Here is a 15184-nt window from a genome sequence, read left to right as displayed (position 1 = left end):
GCACACCTACCATCAACCATCCCTGTATTCTACCTTATCCCTAGGGCTCTATGGAAAATTAATACTAACCTCCCCCACTATCCCTTCTTTCTCGTGGGTGTACATATACATATCCCATTTCCAGCTTGGGCTGTCAGCTTTCGATATATTAATAAATAATGCATTAGATGACTCAGGTCATGAGGCTAACGGGTGACTTCAACATGCTAGGCCAAAACAGCACACCAAATATAAAGCAAAAAAGAACAAGCAAAAAGCAAAGAAAGATCGAGGGGAAAAAATCCGATAGGTTGGATCACAGACAACAAGTCAAGACTGACTGCATGACTGTAAGATTTTTGCCTATTTTTTCTCCGCCGTGGGGACGGAAACAACCCCTTCTTCCTGTCCGGTTGGCTTCATCGTGGTGCCCTCAGTGCCAGTTGTTGTGGCTGCCGTTGGCAGTGGCTCAGTAGCTGGGGCAGTCTCTCCAGCCGGAGCAGGAGCAGGAGCTGGGGCAGTCTCAGTCGCTGGCTTCTCACTCACTGCCGGTGTCTCCGTTGTTGCAGCTTTCTCCGTTGTGTCGACAGCAGCAGCACCTGCAGTGCTAGACTCTCCTGCGTTTGGCATGGTCGCTGCGGGAGAGATCGGAGACACAGGAGAGGTGACCTGGGAGCCGCCGGGAGAAGCTATGGCGGACCCTGATCCACTCCACGAGGCAGAATTGGTGAGGACAGCCTGCCACTGCTCCAGGTCGTTCTTGGTTCGAGCCTTGAAGTTGTACTCGCTGGTCATGTGAAATGCGTTTCCAACCTTGCCGCCGGACAAGTCTTTGCCCTTGACGCTAAATTTGAGATCGTTGAACCCGCCGATGGTGCATTCGGGGAGATAGAGAGAGATCTCCGGCACAGGCTCGTGACGTGTATCATCGTTCTCTTTAAACCCATGCAAGTAACCCGCGGGGGTCACAGCAAAGTAACCTCCCGTGTACCCCTTAAGCATCGCACGAGACTTGCGGTCCAAGATTCCCTCCACCAAGGGCTTGGTGGCGTGGTGGTCTTGGTTAGCGTATTTGATCGTTGCCAGGTCTCGTGGTGGCGCGTTGGGATCGAGCAGTGTAGCGTCATTGCGCTTGAAAAAGTTGTTCCATTCAAAATCTACGCCGATCTCCTGTGCTTTGTTCACAATGTTCGAGTACATGTTTCGGTGATGGTCCGTTTGAGCCGTCATGCACTGGAAGAACTCGTTCATCGCCCGTTGGATCGTTTCAACAATATGTTTCTCAAAGGCAGGGAAGGAGTTCTGAATCGTCAAGATCTCTTGGAAATGTAGGTTCTCATCTGCAACCTGTCGTCCGAGGCGGTAAGTGACGCCACGAGAGAGAATATATGGATCATGGGCAGCATCCAGTCGCGATTTGGATGTTTCAAAAGTTGCAGCGTACTGGCCCAGGAGTTCAATATGTTTTTGGGTAACTGCACGAGACTTAGTGACCTCCTTTCCGTGTTTGATAGCTCCCCCGCCTAGTTCCTTCGCCTTCGTTTTGATTTCGGCGTGTAGATTCTCAAGAATCGGAACCACGGACGTCTTCATGCGATTCTCTGCATCTGCGTGGGCCTCTGCGAGTCCCTAAACTTATTGTCAGTACCTTCTCGGCTGTTTGATCTAATCATGCTGTATAACATACCTGTGTGTTTCGACGTAGAGATTCGAACAGACCAGCTACACCGGTGGCACCTTGATCGAAATGGTGTTCTTCCTTGATAGGATCAGACACTGTCTACTCATACTGTTAGATAACCACTTGCAACCATCTGATATAATGCTATGACATACCTTGAAAACCTTCTCAAGCTCCTTTGCATGAGTCTTTTGGACTTTCATCGTCGTGGCCACATAATCCTCCAGGTTTCCGCAGACATGTTTCCATGCCTGGAGTCGCTCGACCAGCAAATTCGTAGTCTATGCACAATCAGTATGGCTATTCTTTATGCATAACAAGTCAAGACCTCATCCGCAGGACCACTACTTACATCCTTGTAGTCGGAGTCGGGGATGGCATCTTCTTCGCCTGTCGAAGTCGTGGTCGAGGTCCTCGTAGCCGTGGTTGTATTAGTAGTAACGGTATTGGACCGACGTGGCAAAACAGACTTGAAAGCCATGTTACCTCTATCAATTGACTGGTCCTATAGCGATTATAAAGCTCACACCGTTAGACTACCGGTATACAAGGGTCGTAGGGGAGACGACTGCACTCAATTGGGTGCTAGCAAGTTACCCCTGAGAAAGGCTCTGCCACGGAAGAGGATGATCAGAGTGAGATATTGTAACGCTGATTCTCAGTTGGCTTGAAAGATATAAGACCACTTCAGAGAATGAGAAAAGAAGCAGAGGGAAAGGAGAGAGAGGCGCAGCTTTTATCCAGGAAGATGAGCGATGCAACAACTCCTTTCCCCTCCCCACTTTCGGCCGTGAAAAAAGAAAGTTCCAAAACCAAGATCTGGGAAGATGCAAAGCCAGCCTGTAACCCGGAGATCTGACGGGGCGCCAAAACATGCCACCCACAGCATCTTGCGCCGACGAACTTATCTATCCCACCCCTATTAAGCTGATCTATCAAGACGATGCAATTGGAGTTGACGATGTCCAAAAGGGGGAAAGAACTGAAATAAAGAATGGCTCGTGCATTGACCTTAATGTGACGTCACGATGACTAAGCATGTGCATTCACGTATTAGAGGGCAGAGTATAGACGTATGTACATAACTTGCAATATCCAGGGGCAAGATGGTATATAAACATCAGATGAGAAAGAGACGAGAGGAGAAGGGGAATACAATGGTCAGCATACCCCTAACGCATTGGACTTCCCAATACTGGATGAAATGAACCTGCGAAAAAAAAAAAAAAGGAAAAGAAAAGAAGAAAAGAAAACCAAATAAAAACACCCGATTATGCATCCCAGAAACGGTCATCCAAGTCGTGAATTAGAAATATAAACATGAAAGGAATATAAGAAGGAAAATTATAAAATGGAGCAAGAAAAAGATATTGACCGAAGGGCTATGTTGATCTAGCCTGAAGAATGCGCACTCGTCGCTCGGAGTCGTGATCGTGGCCGGTACTGTGTCGGTGAATTGAAAACTGGGGGAGAGCATCAACAAAGGTGGAGGACAGCCGGTTAAGTGCACGGGCTGTGTGTCTTGGAGGTGAAGGTGGCCGCTCACTAACCGGCGAAACGTCTCCTGCCGTGGCCGTTTCGTAGTTTGGAAGGCCGTTGTTGTTGGCGGACATGGCACAAGACCGTACAGCGGTTGAATAGCTAGGTACACGGGAGAGATCTTCGACATCGTTGGCTCGAAGGAAATGTGGTGATACGAGGCCAGATGGGGGATGCTCATCCTCGGAAGTGCGTCGAGACATATCCGGTGTTGTGGCCGCTGTAAAAGTTGTTACCGGGAATGTCATTGAGCGGCGGTTATCATGAGCGTCTGGTGATAGGAGCTCAGGTGGTGGTGTTCCCGGCGAGCGCAGGGAGGAGCTGTCAATGTGTAGATTGACCAGACGATTGTGTAGTATACTGGCTGCGACATCCCCCCCTGTGCCCAGGGTTGCCAGAGCAGACAGATTCTCGGCTGATAAGTTTCGGCTGATCGATCCGTATAGCGGGGTTGCGACTCCGCTGTATATTCCCGGGGTTCGGTAGCCGTGAGGGTCGAGTTCACTGTATAGCATATCGAACTGGTGCTCTCCATATAACGGTGGTGCCTGTTGGGCCATGCAAAATTCAGCTACCTGCGGTGACGTCGGCGATTGATTAACGAGATTATTGTTATCATCTAAAGGTAGGTTGGGTGATAGGAAGATGAACGCTGGTAGCGTAGCCCGTAACTGTAAGTCTTATATTAGTAACCAAAATTATAGCAAGAGGCGGTCAAGCGCTGTGAGATTCGTAATAAAAGCATACCTCTGATGTATGTCCGTCGGGGTTGTGTAGTTGGATCTTAAATTTCAGTTTGTGTCGTATCTTGATGCCCTTAGTATCCGTATCCTGGATACATTTGCTGAGCTTCTTGGGCAGATCAAGAACCCGCGAAAACTGGTAGCCCTCTTCTTCCTCCTCGACAAATCTGCGCTCTTCTTCAGGCCCAAGACGAAAGTGGTCTGCTACCACTACTCTAATGGACTTGTGTGAGGTCGGTTGCAGTTGTGAGTCGTCACGACAGCTCATCACATCATAGCTCTCGATGAACTGGGTGGTAATCAAGCCGATCTTGAGGCCCTTTAGCAGTGGAACGAGGCGAAAATCGATGCGGACCGACGTCCCGAAGACGACTGCCTTGCTGGGTGTGGAAATGGAATATTCCAGCTTGTTTGGCCAGATGTTTTCAACAGACTATTTATCCACTTAGATCTAGTATTCATAAAGTTATATCTTGATATGACATACCATGACATGGGATAGTTCCAGAGCACTGGGAGCTAGTGTCCGTATAATCCGTAAAGGCTTTCTGACCTGAATATCTTTGGCGTACTTGCGTCCGATCTCAGCCTTGAAACGATAGATTATCCATGTGTCTGGTAGGCCTTCGATGCTCTCTGGTAGTGAGCCTGGCAGGACAATGTCGAAGGGAAACTCGTAGTTGTCTGCAGGCATAATCTCCGTTTTCCCCTTGCCGGCGTCTATAAATTTCCATGTCTTCTCGAAAAATGTTCGTTCCTTGCCGTGCTTCTTTGTACCAGGAACGGCGCCAATGAGGAACGGCCAGCTGCAATAGCGCATTAGATAGTATCACAAGCAGAGAACGGTGTGTAAAGGGGTATATAAACGTACCTTATCCTTGACATGCCTGTCAAGTGCAGCCTGAGATGTTTGATAGTCAATGGTTCTGAGAGGCAAAGGACTAGAGTGCCTTTGAGATGAGCGCTGGCAGACTCTTCCTCATTGCCCCGAAATACGATATACGGCTCGTCCAGTCTGGGTATTGATTAGCCGTTGCTCGGAGGGAAAGGAAGGTTAGATGTATACGGAATTTCACATACCTGATATCGAAGTATTTCGCATGGCTGGAACTACCTGGCCCGCTAAAGAAACTGGGCGCCATGATAGTCACTGTCGAATGGAAGATGGTGGAGGGCTCTACAGCGCAGCGAAGTATCGGGATAATGACAGACTCTGCGCCCGCCGGTTATGAGTCGCATGTACCGCAGTAGTGAAGCGTTATACAACCTCTAGACCAAGATATAGAAATAGACGGCGGTGGGATGAAAGCGAGTTTAACAGCAAAAGAGGAGAAAAGCACATGACAGACAGGGGCAGCTCTGGATGCTTCTTGGAGAGGTTTATATACATATATGTATATGCCCGGAAGATATATATCTACAGGATGGAGTCAGCGGTGGTGAGCCAATAATATATGGAATCCTTGCCCAATAACCACTTCATTAGTTAGTTATTCCAAAGGCTCGAAAGCGAGGGAGAAAGAAGAAAAACTTTCGCTGGATAATCATCCGACAAGAGCCCGCATTCATGGATCTCCCGCTGGCTTTCATCATCTCTCTTTTCGCAGGCCTGGCATGGGTTTAACTTACTGGGGGTCGCATCCACTTGGAAAATTTCTTGCCTGCGAAAAAAAGAAAAAAAAAAAGGAAAGAAAATAGCACTAAGTTTTCTTTCTCGGCCTTTGAGCCTATGAAGTTGCTGGATTTCACATGGAGACGGTTGGCCTCGAGATCAAAAAAGTTGGGTCTGATATTCGTCATGCTTTATCAGGGCGTTAAGCATGTCGATATCTCGTCTATCTATCTGGCTGTGACAGGTCGTCCCTAGACATGAGGTTATCAAAGGCAACTTGCAGACTGATAGGCATTTTTCGTATCTGCGAAGAACAGTCAATAATAGACATCTCTACTCCGGCCAGAGGACGCAGTCCTTGCCGGCATTTGCTTGGCTATTCAGGCCAGAGATGACATGAGAAACGCCAGGACTGATCTACTCCGTGGGGCGAGTCGCAGTTACGTAAAGCCCAGGGCATGGATGAGAAAGGGGCTCTGACCTGCCCAGAGAAGCCAGCTGGGTAAGCTTATGATGTCCTGGAGCTCCAGGCATGCCCATCCGCAGGCACTCGGTGGCCGTTGATACTTCTCAGGGTAGTCGAGGACTGTGCCCACTGACTGCACGCTATCTTCGACCGTAGTCAGCTATGCAGAAGATATGACCGCTGAATCGTTATCACAATAATATCGCAGCGATTGCCAGATATTTTTTTTTATCCCCTGCCGGATAGCCGTCACTAGCTCCACCCGTCCTGATGAATCTCCGGCGGCTGGCCAAAGGGAGAAGACAAGGCGAGACAAGACAAGACAAGCTCTTCAGGCCCCTTTTGACGTCGTATTATCCACATGAATACTCCGTGATAGACGCCTTTTCTTTCGTAGTCATCATGGTGCCATCCCGTTGTTTTATTAATTTCTTTAGTCAAAGTCAACAACCTCGGCTCAATTTTTCCTGCTTGCCTCGGACAGAAGCTGACAAAATAGTTAGAATTTTGGACTTGCTTCAACCCGCTCGACTGGTCAGAGAGGTTAATATGACAAGCGGATCTGCCTGCATGGTGTGGTGCCACAGGCTCGTTACTCGCAAGCGCGTGTCATGCATGTTCGAATTACACCATTTAGCGCCTTGTCGATGTACATATACGATGCTAGACTCTTCCGCTAATGTAAGCCTCTGAGTACCAAATAATATTTGTTTGAGAAATAGAACTAGATGCGCTCCTCTTTGAACACGAGTTACGGAGAGAAATGCGCCGCGGCGGAATGCCCGTATATTCCCCGGCTCAACGTCTTAGCCATGCATATTCTGGCCTGGATGATGTGCGCTGGGCGACGGGGGTTGTATCCCCACTTAACTGGCTCTGGGAGTAAAAAAGGCAGTTAGCCGAAAGGATTTTGATATAGTGAAGAATTGAACGCTCAAGGGTATCTACATAGAACAACACAAGTATCTATCAGTGGGGGGATTGCAATCGGTGTTCACCGTCGTGACATATGGCCATCACCTCCCTACCAGCCTATATCTCTCCCTGGCCATTCCGCCCTCCGCTCCTTCAACACCATAGCCCTCGCCAACTTCGCCGACAACTCTTGCAGGAGCTCCGCCGACGACAGACCAGCTGGGCACGACCATGCCTGCGGGGACAACCGCTCCGTCTAGCACAACGACATAGTCCTTCAGGATAGCCATTGATCCTACAACCACGTCTCGTCCAATGTGGACGTGATTTCCTACCGTGGCCGCCTCGACGATTGAGTTCTCCCCAACGAAGACATGATCGCCCATCTTCAGCGGGTAGTATGAATGCACACCGCGGTGGAGTCGGGATGGAGGCCGCAGCAGGCATGACCGAGACAGATATGTATATCGACCGATCGTTACTGCGATCGAAGGCGTGTTGGCGGCAGATTTTGACCCGGCCGCTCCTGACGGTGCTGCTGCTGGTGTTGCTGGCTGCTGGCGGTAGAGGTCACCACGGATACAGACGTCTGCCTGGATGACTGTCTTGCCGCCTAGAATGATATGCTGTGTTCCGTGTACCTGGTTGCGACGAGACACCTTGTTCCCTGTATCCTGCAGACATATCTTAACGCCGCACTCTTCTTCACAAGCGGAGGCTTCTAGAACTCACGGTCTCGATATATTCGCCCTTGATGGCTTTGGGGGCCATGTTTGCTCTCTTGCCTTCCACTCGCTTCCTCTACAGCATTCCTTTCCGACACTCACTCACTCCCTCGATGTAAACAGATGCCTGCCAGTTCCCCCTTTCAGCTCCGTATCCGTATCATCGACATCCGCCTTTCCTGTCGCTGTTTATTCGTCTTTTGCTGTTTTGTTTCTTCCTCGACGTGCAAAAAGGCATCAAAAGCCGATGCTGACTAAGATGATCACGTGAATATAACGCTCCGGGACGAAGTAAAAAAGAGACGCAGCAGGACGAACGAACGAAGGACGACGGAGCAACGGCAAGGGGAGAATACACCTAGTAAGGAGAATAGCAAGGAGGATGGAAAACGGGATGATGGGTGAGACGACGTGGCGAGAGGCGAGCGAGCTCAGGCCGCTGCGGTGTTTGTCTCTCGCCCGTGAAAGCTGCAGAGTCAGCTCTCGCCCCGGGGTCCCCCTTGGCGGATAACTACCTCAGCAGCCCGCCCCTGGAGCTGGCTGGAATGGGATATCCTGGACACTGCATCTCGCGTGCAGCTAGCGAGCAACTCGTCACTTTTCGACGCAGCGGGTTGGCCAGTGACATCCCTGGTGCAGCCGGCTTGTGATGGCCAAGTGTTGCTGAACATGCGCATTGCTTGCTGCCACTGCGGCAGATCTTGACTGGTGTTCCTGAAGCATGAGTAGTTAGTTATATGTACGGAGTACTCCGTTAATCAGGGTGCCACCGAATGTACTGATATAGGAGGTGGCCTTTGGACGCAATATATGTGGCCCCATTAGTAAAGATTTGGGTGAGTGGTTAACTAGTTATTCTATTGCCGCTCAAGAATTATAATAGTAGTACTCCGTAATCTACAAGTTAATATGGAGTGCACACGCAAGAAGGGAGCCATCCCTGTATTAGGCATACTATCTGCCCAAAATAATCAGCTTTATGGGGACATTGATGTCTTTATCTCTCTTAGATATTGCCTCAATCTACGTGTGGGCTAGAAGTTTGCAATAGGCCTTCTGTGTTTGATGCTTTCACCTCCTCTGCCTTGACTATATGGTTTCTGGCTAGCTAGTTATTACAATCTGGGAACGGATTGAAAGCATTTATGTAACTACGTCGTCATTAACTATCTCGCCGACACACCTGTGAATACCTTGGTATCAGGCTGCAGAACAGTGATGTACCGGATTGCACATGGAAAGGTCAATATAAAGCAGCAGATTGAAGTGAATGGCGGGAGAGAGACACTCCGGGATAACTGGTTAACTAGTTAACTGCTGGACCTAGTTGAATGGTTGATCTGTGACAACAGAAACTAATCCAGCGGCTGGAGTCCAGGATTTGAGTAGTTAGTTACGGAGTACATCAGCGTGCAATTCCCTTGTGGCCAGGAAATCTCAAAGACTAAGATAGGTAAAATATCAATTTCTGCAGCCAATTAATATCTTATGTATAGCTACATACGATTTGGCGAAACTATGATGTCGCTTGTGATCGTCCCATGCGAGGGTCCCCTGGACGAGTTACCTGACTATTGACCAACCTATACTATAGTCTTGGCCACTATGTGCATCGCCTACCCTGGTGGACGCGGGGGTGGTCAGGCCATTTATTGAGAGATCAGGCCGTACGAAAATATCGCAATTTGCTCATGCGCTGCTCACCCCTGGCCGGTTCTAGATTGGAGGTCCGGAGCTCCGGCTTCGATGTCTTGACAAATCTCGAGACTGGCAGTGCAGCGTGCTTTAGTCATGAAACAGCAGCCAGACTCGGGGTACGGGGGTGATCATGGTAACCTGTTGGGCTTCGTCTCCGTCGAGAGCGTCTGCTCCGTGGCAAACAGCAAGGGAAATCCAGATCAAATGACGAGGAGGAAGGCGAGTATAGGTAAAATGCGTACAGGACGATGGATTAATTAACTAATTAGGACTAACTACGAGACCATATGGAAACGATACATCGGGTATCAAATACAGGGGAGACAAAAGAAACTGTCGTCGGCGTCCAAACACGCGTGTGGATATACAGAGATATACAGACGGACAAGCCAATATATCTCAATTGCCGAACTTATTATCAGTCTACTTGCAACTGACGGTCATAGATCATATCTAGTGGGCGTTTTGAGCTGGCAATTCTCCATCATAGTGGACTTTGAAGGCTGTAGATGGCAAAGGTGTCAGTAAGCTGTGCGAGACAATCATAGAACCTGGACAATTGGTAACTTACTCATTGGGAAGACGAAGTAGCCGCTCTGGTCCTCGCGCATGTAGATATAGAAGCCACCTGGACGCGGGATCTTCTTCAGCTCGCCCTGGGGCCCTGGAGCTCGGCGGAGGTTGTCTAGACCACCAACAACACGCAGCATAGACGTAAGTGCGATCATGTTTGCATCCTTGCCTAGACAGGCGTGCGGGCCCTCACCGTAGTGGATGTATGAATCCAAGGGACGGTCAAGGCGGACTTCATGTGGCGAGGGGAAGATGTTGGGATCACGGGCAGCACCAACCTTCGTACATGATGGTTAGTTCCATTGAAAGGTAGTTTAGTTTATAGGTATTTACTAGAAGACTTACGAAGCTGACGAAGACCTTGTCACCAGGCTTGACGGACACATTGCGGCCATCATCATCGATGTCAAGAGCTGCAGTAGACTCGCGGTAGGATCCGAAGGTACCGTTCAAGCGGATACCTTCCATGCAGTAGTGGAGAAGTTTCTCATCGGCCTCGTCGGTTTTCTCATTGGCCCAGCGTTTGATATCTGGCAGGTGAACCTTGCCCTCCTCGGAGAGATAGTAGTCAATGATTTGAGTAAACTGGGTTCATGTTAGCGGGATATATACTGTAAGATAGTCAAAAATTAATCAGATGGACTTGTACTTGCCACTTGAGCCTGGTTTGGAATCATAGCTCCTGCAGTTGGCATGACCTGAGACCAGGTAACTTGCTCAACACTGAGCCCTGAATCGAGGAGGCGGCGGATCATATGGACACCGTACTGGGACAGGGCATTCTTGTTCTCACCCATACGGCTGAACAGGGAGAGAATACCTCCCTTGACGGCTTTGACACGGGCCTCCATAATCTGGCCAAGTTGCTGAGCAACAGTTCTGGCGGCCTGTCTGAGCGGGAAGGATTTGGCAGGGTCCAGATCGAAGAATATAGTGGTAAAGATCAAACACATGATCATGAACATTTCATGTTCGGTGTAGATACCCTTGGGGTTCTCTGCAGTCTTCAATGGCAAGCCGAAAATGCTAGAAGCGAAGTGTACGTGTGCAAGATTTCCAACGCTGTTTCGCAATGTTAGCTTTGGGTCGGATTTGACAAGTGGGAGGGTCAAAGATATATGGCTAATCTTACTCTCTGGTGATATCAACCTGGTTGATGCCTGCGATCTTGCAAGTCTTCTCCCTGAGAAGCCTGATGGTGATATCCTCGTAAAACTCCTTGATATGCTTCTTCCATTCGCTGTGGTACAACGCCTTGCCCATGGTCTTGCGCTGCTGGCCATGGAACGTACTGTCTCCAGAAAGCATGAAGTCCAGTCCTCCCTTGCCGAAGAGGAAACCAGTAGCCTCTCCCCAGGTGACACGGAAGTCCTTGGAGTTTTCCAAGATAGTCTTTGCTCCCATGTAAGAGGTGATGTTTACACGAGGAGGAATAAAGGCCGGCCGGTCCCAGGAGAAGTTGTCATGTCGACCGAGATCAGTCATGACCTTCTTCATCTCGCTTGGGATAGTCATTGGGAAATGAGCGTAGATCGAATCGCTCTTGACATGGTTAGGGAATGCCCTGAGCATGAGCTTGTAGAACATGCAGCCCTGGTTGACACTGAGGTCATAGTGAGTCTCAGCGTAACCCCAGTTGGTCAAGTTCTTCGCATGGTAATCAACCTGTCGCATAGAATTTAGTGAATCGGTGCCAATATATATAGGGAAATCAAGGTGCCAAAAGTCTTACAGTGTAGAAACGATCTCCACGGACCAACACCACAGCATCAGACAAGATGGCACGAGAAATAGTGTATGTTGGACAGATACCAGCTCCAGGAACCATAGGAATCTTTGGCTCCTCGGCAACAATACCGGGGTACAATTCAACGTGGTCAGGATGCTCGTAGAGATTGCGAAGAGCTCCAGAGATCTCTGGGTCGGAGTTGATCTCCTCGAAAGTCTGATACTCCTTTAATCCGAAAAATTTGCGGAACTCATTGAGAGAGGCGCAACCCCATTTACGGGCCATTTGCATGCCGAGGATCTCAACGCCACGGAGTGCCTTTGGAACATTTTTGGGACCGAAGGATCCTATATGTGAGACTCATGTTAGTAAAATCATCAATGATATTGGTATGACAAGAATATAACTTACCAGCAACCTCTTCGATGGCTTCAGTCATTATGTTCATGAGTTCACCATCGTCAAAAGTGCCATCAGTCTTTCGTTTGAGCCCAGCAAAGGTTCTCTCAGCTGGGTCATCAGGAATGCTAGCCTGCCATTTACCCAGTCCTCCAACAAGCTCTGGAATAGAGAGGTCTTCACCACTCTTTCCGAACATCTGTTGATAAGTGTTGTTGGTGAAGTCCTCATCAGCAGCACCAATGCAAGAATGCCAGCGGTAAGCCAGGTTGAATTCCATGGAGACCTGGTTACCAATTCCGCTAGCAGCAGCTTCAGGAACTGCACCCTCACGCATGCCAACTCGTGGGTCCTATCAATAGTATAAGCCCATCAGTCTCACAGTGCTTAAGATTTAAGAAAAGATACTAACCAAACTCCAAGTAGTGTTGCTGCGGGTCAGGTTGATAATGGTACGGACGTAGTCGTAAAGTGTGATGTTAATGTATAGTCCACAAGTAATCCTAAACTCACTGTTAGCTGGATCTGAAGCAACGACATGGTTGAAATAGAGCTTACAATCGTCCAGTCTGGAAAAGGTCATTGTCATATTTAGCCCAAGCCTTCTCAGTGGCTTCTGGGCTCATTCCACTTCTTGGTTTGGCAAACCGGCCACCTTCATTAATAGCGGCGAGCTGCTCGACAGCATAGTTGTGGAATCTAAGGGTTCAGTGTCAGAAATATCGTTCTATTATGGTGGGGGATAGACAGAAATGTTTACCTGTTCAACATGATGAGGATAACGCTGCAAGCCGGAGGGAAGGCAAGAAGACGTGCTTCAGAATAGCAATCGGGCTTTAGTTTACCATCCTTGAAAGTTCGCACCTTGTTCTGGTCTTCTTGGTTGTCTCCGTATAAGATGGAGAGGTCGAGGTACGAAGAAGTTTCCGAAATGTGAGGGTTTCGATAGTCAGTTTGGAATAAATCATGGATGATCAGAGACGCCCAGTTGAAGAAGACACTAGAAACTCCGTTCGGGTGAGGCTTGAATTTCTCACGCGCAAAGATGCTATCAAAGATGAGTCCTGGGTCGGGAAGGGATCCTAGTTGGATTGACTCCGGAATTATGGAACGAGCATAAGGAGTGTTTGCTGCTCCCAGCATTGGAAGCATTGGGTTGTTGTAAGATCCGTCTGCGCTCCTGTACTTGTAATCATCGCCCAGCATGCTATATATTAGGGTTAGTTATAGCCCATGTATCGTGTAACTCCAACTTCTCTCAGGGGTAGGTGGCATACGTTGGTGGAGGGTGGAGGAGAGAGTCCCAAAGCTGCTTCACAAAAGTATTCGTCAAGTCCTTGCGCATCTTCGATTGTGGTGGAAGGCCTGCAACGAGCTATTAAAATGGAGTATAAGTATCTTTTCTTGCTCTGTCTGTTGGCAATTGATATCTCAGCTGTACATACGTTGATAACACGCTCCATAATGTACTCTCGATCATTGTCGAGCTTTCCACTCTTCTTGTGTTTCCTGACTGCCAGCAAAGTGGAAATGCCCTTCCATCCCATAGTCCGCAGGTCGGAAAGAGTGCTGGTATATTTGGTCTCTTCTCTGAGATACGAGCCATCTCCTGACTGGTTAGGCAAAGGGCGTCTAGAGGCATGAATCAGTTGGGCGTATTTTGCGAAAGTGCCCTCAACATCTCCTCTCTTAGCTCGAGGAGCTGTGCTCTGGCTTGGGGGTGAGCTGGTGCTCGACTTCGTTCCATTTGTTCCATTTGTAGTTGCATGGGTGCCATTTGTCACTCCATTGACACCGTTAGTAGCACCCCCGGCCATGTTTGCCGTTCACACAGTGGTCTTTCTCAGCTATAGAGTATTCAAGAATAGAAACAGAGTATGATTTAGAAGATGGCCACAACCTCAGGAGCAAGAAGACAGTCTCCTTCAGGTGTAGAGAATGGCAAGCAAAGAAAACTAACAAAATAAAAAAAGAGTCGAAAAGGGACCAAGGGATTAATTGTGGGCGATTCTCGTTTTATTTGCCGTCACGGACTTTCGCCGTGCAGGATGATCGGGTATTTGGTAGGTCAGCTAGGAGAAGTAGATTCAAGGCTGGGGAGCTGACATGCTCTTGATGAATGGCCACAGATGAGGATATGTTCCTCCCTCCTAATAATGCTCAAGAATGGGACGGACCCACAACGGCTGCGTGCTTGGGGGGAAGCTCTGAAGATGCTTCGTATCCATCTAGGCTGTTTTCTCAGTAATCCTTGAGACCTGACTGGATAACTCAGAGAAAGCCAGCTCAGAGTCTTGCACAACACAGCTCAGAAGCCTCCCCGCCCCCTGCTGGCTCATCGAATTGGATTTCAGCCCCGAACCAGCAAGCCAATGATGGGAGCCATGACGGCTGAGTGGAGTGGAAGCTTCATTGAGTTTTCGTTTATGCAGGATCCATGGATGCCTCCAGCCGCTCATTTGTTGTTATGTATCTTGCCCAGACAGCTCAAAAATTGGGCGGGCACGGGTGCTACACAGATCAGACACACAGGTATCCATACTATTACCTGATCGTGAGCCATGTTCCGATAGTGTCTACCGTCGTTTGAAGTGGCAGCAACCGGGTGCAGGTGTGAAGTTGCTGTAATTCCTCAGACAGACAGACATCCCCTGAGACAAAGACGAGAGAGCAGAACGCTGAGAGTGAGTTGGCCCCGTGAGGAGCTTGCTTGATCCTCACGGACGCCAGGGCAGCCTGAGCCGACCCCCCAAATCACGGCGTTTCCCTTGGTCCATGACATCGGTTAAGGCTGAATTGTCAGCTCAAGCAAGGTCTGTTCTCTGGGACGGCTTCGGTTCGCAGTGGAGACCCATTAGTTATCGAGAGCCTGGCGAATAGGAACACCACGTCCGGGATGCGAACCTTGCTAATCGAACGCACATCTCGAATCAAGTCGTCACTTTGCTGTGGAACTCTCCCTCGATTCAGTTTGTGGTCTGTGTATGGATCTTTCGACTCGGTACTTTCAATGATGGAGGGTTGGTCAGTGTTGCTGTGGTGCTTCTTAACTATTATTGTTCTGGCCGCAGCTGGTTGTGAAGCTGGGCTGTTCGCTTCAACATGCCAAAAGCCTCGATTTTAAA

The 15184-nt window shown here is 49.0% G+C and overlaps 4 protein-coding genes across 4 annotated transcripts; all 4 read right to left on the bottom strand.

The window, feature by feature from the left end:
• Positions 1–342: 342 nt before the first annotated feature.
• On the bottom strand, positions 343–2141 carry ARB_07884 (PH domain protein; the record flags this gene model as incomplete). The annotated part of the gene is made up of 4 exons (XM_003013726.1): positions 343–1608; positions 1667–1759; positions 1816–1941; positions 2013–2141. The coding sequence occupies 4 exons, from the start codon at positions 2139–2141 to the stop codon at positions 343–345; spliced, it is 1614 nt and encodes a 537-aa protein (XP_003013772.1).
• A 901-nt stretch (positions 2142–3042) lies between these two features.
• ARB_07883 (uncharacterized protein) lies at positions 3043–5084 on the bottom strand (the record flags this gene model as incomplete). The annotated part of the gene is made up of 5 exons (XM_003013725.1): positions 3043–3870; positions 3947–4375; positions 4430–4711; positions 4814–4883; positions 5023–5084. 5 exons carry the CDS (start codon positions 5082–5084, stop codon positions 3043–3045), a joined length of 1671 nt encoding a protein of 556 aa, XP_003013771.1.
• A 1952-nt stretch (positions 5085–7036) lies between these two features.
• On the bottom strand, positions 7037–7706 carry ARB_07882 (uncharacterized protein; the record flags this gene model as incomplete). The annotated part of the gene is made up of 2 exons (XM_003013724.1): positions 7037–7609; positions 7668–7706. The coding sequence occupies 2 exons, from the start codon at positions 7704–7706 to the stop codon at positions 7037–7039; spliced, it is 612 nt and encodes a 203-aa protein (XP_003013770.1).
• Positions 7707–9900: 2194 nt separating this feature from the next.
• ARB_07881 (fatty acid oxygenase PpoC, putative) lies at positions 9901–13876 on the bottom strand (the record flags this gene model as incomplete). The annotated part of the gene is made up of 11 exons (XM_003013723.1): positions 9901–10209; positions 10277–10516; positions 10585–10957; positions 11064–11596; positions 11664–12007; positions 12072–12411; positions 12472–12562; positions 12618–12758; positions 12820–13266; positions 13337–13434; positions 13505–13876. 11 exons carry the CDS (start codon positions 13874–13876, stop codon positions 9901–9903), a joined length of 3288 nt encoding a protein of 1095 aa, XP_003013769.1.
• Between the last annotated feature and the right edge of the window lie 1308 nt (positions 13877–15184).

Source organism: Trichophyton benhamiae, assembly GCF_000151125.1.
Source record: "Trichophyton benhamiae CBS 112371 chromosome Unknown contig00075.49, whole genome shotgun sequence".
In the NCBI taxonomy this organism is placed as follows: domain Eukaryota; kingdom Fungi; phylum Ascomycota; class Eurotiomycetes; order Onygenales; family Arthrodermataceae; genus Trichophyton; species Trichophyton benhamiae.
The sequence above is the reverse complement of the archived record's forward strand: the minus strand, read 5'-3'. Positions and strand labels throughout refer to the sequence as shown.